The following is an 11,492-nucleotide window of genomic DNA, read 5'->3' as shown; positions in this document are numbered from 1 at the left end:
TTAATCACAAGGAAGAAGGAAGGGCCTAGAGGGATCAAGAGAAGACCAAGGGAGTTCAAGTTTGTGCATCATTTGCAGTCCCCAGAAGGTATAAAATCGATACCTTGCTTGTCCATTTGCTAGATCTCATTTTTGGAGAGATTTAGGGCTTTTATAAGCCATTCTTGGTAACCAACCATGATTGCAAGCATGGTTGGGGGTGGAGGCTTCGGATCTAGGTCCATGAAGGAGTTTTAAGGCAGAAAAGGGTTGCTTTTGCACCCATGCAACTTGAGAGTCTCTTTTAGAGCCTTTTAGGCTCAAAGTCCCATGCATGCACGTAAAGTTCGTAACTTTACGTGCTAGATCGAGTTTAGGGACCTAGATCTATCTTTTGGACAAGAGTTGTACGCCAGAAATCGAAGAAATAGACTTGGACAATATCGACTCGGCGAGTCGTTCTTGGGACTCAGCGAGTCTAAGGTTAGACTCCCTTTTCTATTATGGGTCAAAGAGACCCAGTGGAGTGCTGGAAAGGTTTTAGAGGGCCTGGGGGAGTGACCCAACGTATTGGGCTAAGCCATAGTCCTGGAGTTCATAGGACTCGGCGAGTGCATGAACAAACTCGGTGAGTCCAAGGCAATCTCCCAACTCTTGAAGATGAACTCGACGAGTTGTTCATACAACTTGATGAGTCGAGGGCAGGAATTTTTCTTATGATGGAGATGAAATCGACGAGTTGTTCATACAACTCGGAGAGTCGGATAAAGGTTCATTCGGGGTTGTTTTAGAAGGAGAACTCGTCGAGTCGTTGCCAAACTCGACGAGTAGAGTCGTGAAGAAGGACATATGAAAGGATAGGGACTTGACGAGTTGGCGGCCCAACTCGACGAGTTGGGTTAACTGGAAGTTAACTTTGACTTGGACTTGGTCAAGGGTAAATGATGGGTTTTGAACAAACAATCCTATGTGTGCATGCAACCCTAGAATTGGATCTATGTTTTCACTATTAGATACACAACATTATGAACACTTGAAGAACCCTAAAAGGATTCTAGGAATTTCGAAATCCACAAGGAAAGATGAAATACATACCTCTTGTTGTTATATTGTAATAACAACTTAAATCTTGAATCTTCTTGTCTTTGAAAGCAAGTACCACAAGTGTAGTACCTCTAATGGCTCACAAACACCAAGAGCAAATGGAGAGGTAATGGAGAGAGGGAAGAGGTGTGAAATTCGTCCCTAGGAACCCTAGAAAAGTCATAGACGAATTCTTATTGCCTTAGGGGTCTTTATATAGGTGTAGATATTAGGGTTTCAGTCCTTATCCTTATCTAGTTGCTTGCCCACCAAGCAATCATAAGATAAGCCTTGAAATTCCTTATCGTTTATCCTTTGGACGATTTCAAGGATCCTTATCTCCTTGAATTCGTTCAACCCATATTTAGGATAACCATTACCATATTTTGTAACTATCACATAATTACAATTCAGCCCCTCTAGTTTAATTAATTACACTTGATCACAAAATTAATTCTTAATTAACTATTGACCGATATTAATTAAACAAATATGATTTCTCCTTTAATATATTATTCTTATAGCATATTAATAAATCATAATAACCTCTTTCTCTATTATTTCTCCAGTCAAGTTGCTCTGGTGAAGGCAACCCAAAAGGACCATGCACAATCGGGTCACGTACTTGACAAATATGGTTACGGGCTTAGACACTAATCCAACAGTAAAATGGTCATTTCACCCTAAGAATAGATATCATACTTTGACTAAGTGTTTCTGTAGGGATTATAGCCGGAGGCACTACAAACTAAATGTCATTTAGTGGCATACATTTTTAATGGCATATGAGTGATGTGCCACTATAACATGTTTATAGTGGCATATTTTATGTGCCACTATAAAATTTAATGGATTTAATGACGCTTAACCATTTATGTTTAATATGCCACTAAAAGTTTTCTTTTATTAAAATTATTATTATTATTATTATTATTGCAAAAAGATAAGTTTGGTGACCTTCAAAGTTAATAAATTGAGAAAAGAATATTAGACATACATAAACAATAGGCTACTTCGTTTTCTAAGTTATTTATAAAAAAACTAATATCTTTAATAGAGTTTGATTTATAAATTATTCAAAGAAACGTGAATGGAATAAGATTTAGATAAAAAAAATATTTTAATTGTATATTTAATTGAAGGGAAATTATTTTATGTAACATTGATATGCCCCAAATAGTTCAGACCTAAATCCATTCCAGCTAATAACGAGTATTTGAGCGTACGATCACCACCCTCCCGTCGCCATCGTTGCACCATCACGATACCATTATCTAGTTCGTTGCCACCGTCTTCCAGTTCGTCCGCACCGCACAATCACGCCGCCGCACAATCACACTCCCGCACTACAGGTCGTCATCTCCCTACACCATCATCGGTGCTGTATTTTTGAACTATTATCAACATCTCTTCCCCAAACATGTATTTCATGTCTATTTTAGCTTCAATCCTCCTAGTCCAACTCTTATACACTGAGTTAAGTTTTCATTCTGTTGCTAGCTTTCTATTCCTACTCTTAATGTATTATATTAGAACGATTTATTCTTAATTATGTCATGGATTAATATTGTGAAAAATTCGATACCGATTAATGCACTTTGAAAAGCTTAGTTGCTGAATCAATCGTTATCTTGTTGTAATAGTTATTAGATTTATGTGTAATGTGAAGAATTGAAACAGATGAAATTAATCAATCCTGTTTTGCCATAAGATTTACGTTCTATCTTAAGATTAAATAACTACCTTAAGCATACAAAGATTATAACATGAATTAATCCGAAAAATATGTAGAAAAATAGAACATCCTCACATGGAGAACTGAAATCTATAAGGAGCTATATATACCATGTCTGATTTCTTGAATTACACTCCATTTGCAACTTTTATATATATCTGTAAGGAGCTATATAGCATGTTTTCTTCAGTTGTGTTGGTGGCATCATTGTCTATTTCCTTGATTTTGCTACAACTTTTATATATGATATAGCATGTGCTTATCTGTTGTGGTTTTATAGCAGGATGGGTAGGCATAAGAGGTTATTCATCACCTCAACTGATATCCCTATTGATAGTGAGATTAATGATCAAAGTTATGAGCTTTCTGTAACTGAAGGAGATCAATCAGGTACACAACTCTACTAAAAGAGATCAATCAAGTCAATCACCTAGATTTTTATGTCTGTGTAGTTTGACCTTATTAGCCTGATGTTCAAACTGCAATTAGACATAAATTATGATTTATATCATATATAACTTAAAGTATTCTCTTAGGTTGATCCCCGGTCTTTTGGCTTTAGTGCTATTGCTCCTTTAAGGATTGGAGAAAAAAAAAGGTATATAGATTGTTATAACTTTATGTGCAAATTGAATCTTGCAGCTGGAACAAATTATGGTGAAATAAGTGTTTGGGATGTCGGAACTCGAGAAAGGATCGTGTATAAACCCTTCAAAGTTTGGGATTTATCTTCTAGCTCAATGTCTTTTCGGGTAATGTTCCTTTATCATTGGCTTCTTTCCATATTCATACACTTGTAGGGTGTTTAGTTTGTGCTCATAGATTCATATCTATTATATATTGTATCATTTTTAATATTTTGAATATTTATCTGATATGAATCATGATTAACTTTGTGTCTAAACAATCTTGGAAGATAATGCATGAGGTTGTGTTAATCGGTGCACATGGGACCAGATGGATCAATACTTGGTATAACTAAAAGTCATATTTTTTTGCATCTGTAAGTAGATTGTTTTTCCAATATGGACCTCAACATTGGTTTTATGTTTCTCTAGTGTATTTGATGCAGTTATCATTTTCCAGCTTATCTCTATGTTGCATTCGTCTTCAGTTTGTTCTTATCGACATAGTTAATTTGTGCTTAATTATTATTTATTTTCTAAATTATGCCTTATTTAACTGTATTTTGAATCATAATTGTTTGTTTTTGGACAGGAAATTGCTAGTATTAATTCAAGAGTACAAGATAACAAGATTTATTCAACTTAGCATGAAGTTTGGGAAAGAAGTTCATATGCAATTATGGGGGTGTTTGGCTTAGCTTTTTAAGGGCCAAAAGTCATTTTTGGAAAAGTTGCAAAAAGTCAGGTTTTCCTAACTTTTCCAAAAAGTTGATTTTCCTTGTATCAAAAATCCAAAAGTAGGTTTTAAAATTGTTTTGTCAAACATCTTTTGGCTTCTATCTTTTTCTAAAAGATCTTTTGGCTTCTCAAAAGCTAAGCCAAACACCCCCTAAGTTTCAAGGTTTTTTTTTTTTTTTTTTGTTTTATTTGTTACTCTATGTTTAGCATGTACTTGGTTCCACATTTAGACATATTTGATTCAAAAAGTTTAAAAATATTGATAAAAAATAATGGAATTTTAATTGTTTTCTGCGTATTATAATTTTTGTTTTTATAGATAAAAATTATGTTGATATAAGTAAGCCTAAATTATAAAATTGAATTAGTATTTACTTGCGTATATGTGCCAAAAATATTTTTTGTATTATGAGAAATAAACAAGTGCCACTAAAGTGGCAAATAAATTTTTGAATAGAACGAGCCATTTAATGGCACAAAATATGTGCCGTAATTTTTTTTTCTACTGTGTCAAACAAAAAAGTGTCACTAAAAGCTTAAAAAATTGCAGCGGCAAAAACTAAAAGTGTCACTAAAGGGTTTTAGTGGGAGCATTTCTAGTGGCATTTATTATATGTGTCGCAGATTCTATGAGAAACCTTTAGTGACACTTTTTTTATGTTTTTAGTGGCACTTTTTGCGTGCCACTAAATGACATATTTTTTGTAGTGAGGATTTTCGGAGCAGCAGCAGACAGAGATTTACTACGTAGATTATCAACAACTACTCGTTCAAGGTGAGTTACCTTTCAGTAGCGGTGGGCCTACGACCACAATGTCGGCCCACCAGTAGAAGTTGTATGTTAGATGATCGTCTTTGTGATATCATCTAGGTTTGTTACTACCTGATATGTTATATGCTGGCATGATATGTTATATGTGACAGTAGTAGAGTGCGATTGTTAGGACCGAAGGGTAGGTCAGGCACCCCGCATATGTCTGACAGTATGTGATGATATGTTTATATGCTGACATGATATGTTATATGTGATAGTAGCAGTAGGGGGTGGAGTAGTCCCCGAGGGTCGGTTAGGATCGACGGGTAGGTCAGCACCCCAAAATGGCTTGACAGGGTTGGTCATCACCCCATAATGGCTTGACATGGGTAGGTCGGCACCCCAGAATGGCCTACCGGGTAGGTCGGACACCCCAAAATTGCCCGACAATATGTATGCTATGTGATTGTATGGTATGTGATACGATGGGGGAACTCACTAAGCTTTGTGCTTACAGTTTACAATTTTGGTTTCAGGTACCTCTTCAGCGAAGGGGAAGGAGCTGGCGCGGTAGCAACACATCATACACACACGCGTTGATTTTCCGCACTTGAGATATTTTGGGATTGTACTCTGACATGTTGCTATTTTATGATTCGGGTTTTCAGACATGATATATTGATCTACGAAATGATATAATTTTACGTAGTTTATTTATGAATGTTTCTATAATCAGTTAATTAAAAATGAAATTTTTGGACCCAAAATTTGGGATGTTACAGGCTGTACTGGTGGTTATTAGGAGAGGGATAATTTTGAGTAAATGAAGCTTTACATTTTGTGGTTATCAGTTTCTTTAAGGAGATAAATGATGGTTTTCTTTATTTTTAATTGATTCAGATGTAGAAGACGATCGAAGAGAAAAGAGAGAGTAATAAATAAAAGATTGTTTTAAGGGTAGTTTTGTCATTTTGTAATTTCTTTTTGTCATATACACCTCTACATGTAGATTAACACAAAGTGAAAGGAAAAGTGGACTTTTGAAGGTCAAAGTCCACGTCATCAAAATAACCGGATGACTGCTTCATTTATTCGAAAAGGACTTAATGGACCCGACAAAAACAAGTTTGTTCCTTAATAAAACACGAAAAACACTTTAGGGACCGAATGAGTAAACCCTAGAAACTTAATAAGGTATATATGTCATTTTCCCTTAAAATGGTTGAAAAATTATGTGTAAGATAAAAGAATGCATTCAATACAAAATTTTGAATTAGGTTCCTTAATTTTTGTTATTGTGACACATCTTATATTTTTTCAAAAATATGCTTTTTTTTTTATTCTTTTAAATGTTCTTCTTGGTTGATTATTTGTTATTACAATAAGTTATCTTGTACTGAAGATTTTTTTCTTAAAAAAATTAGATGTGTTATATTGGAGAGGTTAGGAGGTTCGATGACTTATTATATATGCTTTTATTTATCACCATATAAATTATTTGACCCATGGATGGGTGTCCCCAAAAACGTATTAGGCGACACTACTTGTCCATGTTGTGCTCTTTCATCATATTCGGCTAGATCATGTCACTATTGGGTAATCAAGCTAAATCATAAACCTAACTTTTGAAAACATATATTAAATTTAAATAAAGTATAATAAAAACTCGAATACTACATTTGAAAGTATTTTTCTGTTCGGGCTCATAATAATCATCTAAAACCACATGAACTTGTTATTTTTTTTTACTCTAAGGAAATTTATTATTGAAGAGTACAGAAATTCTATAGTAGGCTAACAATATCCGTTTCTTGAGTGTTAAATAACTTATAATAGAAATTCTAGACTATCATCAGGTTAAATTTGGACATCACGTTCCACAATTCAACAATTAGAAAGGCATAATAAATTATAAAGATAGTGGTTACATATTTAGTCATAGTAGTCTTAAGGAATGATATTTTCACCTAATGCTCCCTCACTTTATGATTAATCAAAATGATCAAATGGTTGAAGTTTATACCAAATAATTGTTGAATTTCAAGGTTTAATTACATCATGTCATGTCACTTGATTATGATTATTCATAAATATCTGGACTTCATTAATTTTCATAGCTATGAATGTAAGAATTACGTCATGTTGTGTTTTTTATTTTTATTTTTATTTTTTAAGCATGCACATTAAAAGAGTTTTTCACAAAGCTTTTTAGTGTTTTTTTTTATCATATCAACACCACATCATCAGTCTAAAACTTTACGAACACTTACTATATGAGAGCTTTTTCATATAGTTTTTTTTATAGTCCCACAATAACAATCATAGAAGTAGTATAATAGATAAATAAATAAAATACTTATTAAAGTATATGAGAGCTTTTTCACATAGTTTTAAATAAATAAAATAATAGTGAAAAAAGTACTCTTACCATAAAGCTTGTTATTTAACACGTTTCTCTGAAAAAATCCAATAGTTTTTTCACTGAAAAAGTTCATATATACTATGATCTACGTTGGTATCATCTCGATCATAAGGTAGAACTCCATGCATCCAGATTCCAGAGATAGAAATGAACCCCACATATGTCGCACTTGTTCTTAATTAGTGCAAGTATGGGTTTTATTAATTATAGGTGGGTAAAGTTGACTTAGTTAAGCATAGTTATTTAATCACCTTCAGCTGTTGTCGTAGACTTAGGTTGTGTTTGTTTTTTTAAAAAAAACTCTTCTAACCTTTTAGTGCTGCGTGGCGCAGCACACGCGCAACACTTTTAGGTTCGTGACAGTTTGTTTTTCTGCAGACTTCAGGTTCAAAAACCTCTTCCCGTCCTCTTCCCCACACAGCAATGGACATAACTCTTCTAACTACTTCTAACCTCATCTAAAAAAACACTCTATGCCCTAAACAAAAAAAAAGCCGCTGCCTTCTCGTTCTTTCTCCTTCTTCTTCTCGGCAGCCAACTATCGATCCAGAGGTGGTCCGACTCGACTCCAGCCTCCGCTGCCACCCTATCGCCGGTCGCCTTCACCGTTCCCCTCTGCAACGCCGGTCGCCGTCGCTGCTTGCTGCTGCCATCGTGCTGCCCTCGATCTTCATCAGATAACATTTTTTTTCTGATTTCTTATTGATTTGAGTACCGATTGTATGAAATTGAGTACAAATTCTGGGATTTCTTATGCATTTGAGTACCGATTCTTTGAATTTGAGGACCAATTTTCTGATTTCTTGCTGCCCTTGGTTTCAAGATCAGTTATTTTTTTTTGTTTTTTTTTCTTCTAATTTCTTATTGATTTAAGTACCGATTGTATGAAATTGAGTACAAATTCTGTGATTTCTTACGCATTTGAGTACCGATTCTTTGAATTTGAGGACCAATTTTCTGATTTCTTGCTGCCCTCGGTTTCAAGATCAGTTAAACATTTTTTGTTTTTTTTTTCTTCTGATTTCTTATGTATTTTAGTACCTATTGTATGAATTTGAGTACCAATTTTCTGATTCTTATGCATTTGAGTACCAATTGTATGAATTTGAGTACCAATTTTTTGATTTGAGTTAGGATTTTGTTGCTGAGATGTTACAACCTTTGTTAAAATCTTTGTTGAATGTAAAATTTATGATATATTGTTCTTTAAACAGATTTTCTGCTGAAATTTATATTTGTTGAATGTTGAATGTTGATTTATGCTGATATCATAAACTTATATGTAAGTTTCCATGCTGAAATCATAATCTTTGCTTATATTGGTTTTTTTTTTCATTCATGATGTATTGTTGTTGAATATGCTAAACTTATTTGTTGATTATGTTGGAATATGATTAATCTTTGTAGCTAAAGTATGTTTTCTATTTTTTTTTGTTATTAGCAATGGGAGATAAACATACATGGACCAATGAGCAAACAAAATGCTTATTGCAAACTTGTATTGAAGAAGTGCAAACCGTGGGTAGAAAAGGTTTGAGTTTGCACAAACAATCATGACACAAGTTAGGAACAACTATTAAGGAAAAGTATGGCGTGGATTTGAATCAACGACAATTAAAAAACGCCTATGATAACCTTAAAGCCAAATACACAAGATGGTTATACTTAAAAAACAAAACTGGAAACCTTTACAACCCACAAACAAATACTTTTAACTTAACAAATGAGGAGTGGGAGGACTTTAAAAAGGTATACATATATATATATATATATACACACACACACACACACACATATTTATATGTATTTTGTTTACATAGTTGTCATTTATTCTTATATTACTTTTGTTACATTGATTGCGTTTAGGGACATCCGAAAGCCGCTTCTTTGAAAACCATCCCATTATTGTTTCCAGAGCTTTGTGCAGAACTCTTTGATGGAAGCAGTGCATCTGGTAATCTCAGCTATGCCACATCCCAAACACCGTCGGGATCATCTTCTTTCCATCCGAAAGCCGCTTCTTTGAAAACCGTCCCATTATTGTTTCTAGAGCTTTGTGCAGAACTCTTTGATGGAAGCAGTGCATCTGGTAATCTCAGCTATGCCACATCTCAAACACCATCGGGATCAACTTCTTTCCATGGCGCACCATTACAACTTTTGGACACCCCTTCCATTAACATAGATGAAGATGATTTTTTTTCCAATCATACAAGTGAACATTTTACTCAGACTTCACCTTCTGCTGCTTCACCTTCTGCTGATTCACCTTATGCTGCTTCACCTTCTGGTAACCCCAACAAAAGGGCTAAACCCTCAACTCCTAGACCTCGAGCTCTTAGTGCCTCACCTGATCCACCTTCTTGTGCCTCGCCTAAAGCTTCTATTACTGCTGATGATTTAGCACTGGAGATGCAAAAAGCTCTACGCCATTTGACTCAAAGGCCAACAATTCCCCAGTGTTTAGAGAAGCTTGAGTTGCTCGAGTTAGACCCAATAGACCCTATATGATTTGTTGCGTATCACATTTTTGGAGGGACCATGAATATTAGAGAGATGTGGGTAAATTTGCCTAATGATCTACAAATATTAAGAGGATGGATCGAGATGACAGCTACAAGTTTAGGAGTTTTAAAGGATGGAAAGATTGTTCGTTAAGTTCATATGTTATTTGGTTATTTGCTACTTGGGATTTATGATATGTTTTGGTACTTGAATGTTATTTGGTTATTTGGTACTTGAATGTCATTTGGTTATTTGCTACTTGGGATTTATGATATGTTTTGGTACTTGAATGTTATTTGGTTATTTGGTACTTGAATGTCATTTGGTTATTTGCTACTTGGGATTTATGATATGTTTTTTGGTACTTGAAATTTATGTTATATTTTTTTGGTACTTGAGATTTATGTTATTATCTTATGTTATATTATTGTCTTATGTTATTATTATTATCTTATGTTATATTATTATCTTAAGTTATTATATGTTTTCTTGATTAATAGGTTTGTAATGGATCACGACAAAAAGATACTACTCATAATTCTTATGTACTTGTACGTCTGTTACTTTTGGAAGATGGGTGTCAAACGAGTGCGGGACAACGATTCGGAAATCACAGGACATGAATTTACGTTAGAGTTACTTCACCGTAATCCTCTACAATGTCTTGAAGTGCTACGCATGTCTCGTGAATCATTTGTCCGGCTATGTGCTCATTTTAGAGTAAACTACGCATTAAAGGATAGCAAACATGTGTCGGTTGAGGAGAAGATGGCTATGTTTTTGATGATGATCGGTCATAACCAACGTTATGTGATTATCAATCGGAGATTTCAACACTCAAAGCAAACAATTCATAAGTTTTTTTCATGAAGTGTTGGACAAAATGTTGCTTTTCGCACATGACATTATAGTACCAACATCTTTTAATCCGAATCCAAACATTCCGGGACATAATAGGAGGCTACGGCGGGTGTTCAAAGGAGCAGTTGGTGCACTTGATGACACTTTGATACATGTTGTTGTCCCTGCAAACAAACATGATTTATATAGAAGTAGGGGGAAAAGACGATTGTTACCAAAACGTATTGGCAATATGTGACTTTAACATGATGTTTACGTTTGTTGTTGCCGGTTGGGAAGAGATAACACATGATTCTAGAATTTTATCAGAAGCATTAGCAAATCCACATGCACCATTCCCGCTTCCACCTCCAGGTAAATTTATGGTTATTTAAATAGTTTTATCTTTATTTGAAAATAAATGACTTTTTTTTTTGTTTTTTTACAGATAAATATTATCTTTATGATGCCGCCTATGCAAACATTCGAGGTTTTATGGCACCGTACCGTAATGTTAGGTATTGGCTTGGAGATTTCCGTCGAAGACGTGCATTAACAAATAAAGAAAAATTTAACCATGGACACGCAAAACTTCGGAATGTCATTGAGCGTGCTTTTGGTGTCTTGAAAGCACGATTCCCTATACTGAAGAGGATGACACCATTCTCGTTGGTTACACAACGAAACATTACCCTAGCATATTTTGCGCTTCATAATTTTATAAGAAGAGAGGGACTACGTGATGAGTTTTTTGCACGATATGATGAACCAAATGTCTCGGTTCAGAATAACAATGCGGTCGTTGATAAT

General features: G+C 34.5%; 1 protein-coding gene across 20 annotated transcripts; it reads left to right on the top strand.

The window, feature by feature from the left end:
* Nucleotides 1–2,217: 2,217 nt before the first annotated feature.
* On the top strand, nucleotides 2,218–5,682 carry LOC111916788 (uncharacterized). 20 transcript variants are annotated; one of them, XR_008230446.1, is made up of 8 exons: nucleotides 2,220–2,414; nucleotides 3,081–3,187; nucleotides 3,440–3,549; nucleotides 3,714–3,800; nucleotides 4,016–4,163; nucleotides 4,829–4,936; nucleotides 5,194–5,368; nucleotides 5,452–5,682. XR_008230446.1 is itself a non-coding variant. In XM_042899119.2 (5 exons), the coding sequence occupies exons 1-4, from the start codon at nucleotides 2,483–2,485 to the stop codon at nucleotides 4,853–4,855; spliced, it is 300 nt and encodes a 99-aa protein (XP_042755053.1). In that variant the 5' UTR covers nucleotides 2,219–2,482; the 3' UTR covers nucleotides 4,856–4,936; nucleotides 5,452–5,682. The 20 variants fall into 20 exon arrangements, 1 of the variants encoding a protein (XP_042755053.1); XR_008230445.1 differs by having other exon boundaries at nucleotides 3,714–4,163; XR_008230438.1 differs by having other exon boundaries at nucleotides 3,440–3,800.
* Nucleotides 5,683–11,492: the final 5,810 nt, after the last annotated feature.

Source organism: Lactuca sativa, chromosome 1, assembly GCF_002870075.4.
Source record: "Lactuca sativa cultivar Salinas chromosome 1, Lsat_Salinas_v11, whole genome shotgun sequence".
In the NCBI taxonomy this organism is placed as follows: Eukaryota; Viridiplantae; Streptophyta; class Magnoliopsida; order Asterales; family Asteraceae; genus Lactuca; species Lactuca sativa.
This window is presented reverse-complemented; position numbering and strand designations above follow the sequence as displayed.

What these genes read in the sequence shown, in the direction of transcription:
- LOC111916788 (XM_042899119.2), top strand. Translation starts at nt 2,483, where the DNA reads ATGTATTTCATGTCTATTTTAGCTTCAATCCTCCTAGTCCAACTCTTA. An exon ending in AACTGAAGGAGATCAATCAG is followed by an intron (nt 3,188 to 3,439) that starts GTACACAACTCT and finishes TGAATCTTGCAG; the next exon opens with CTGGAACAAATTATGGTGAA. An exon ending in CTAGCTCAATGTCTTTTCGG is followed by an intron (nt 3,550 to 4,828) that starts GTAATGTTCCTT and finishes TTATGTTTTTAG; the next exon opens with TGGCACTTTTTGCGTGCCAC.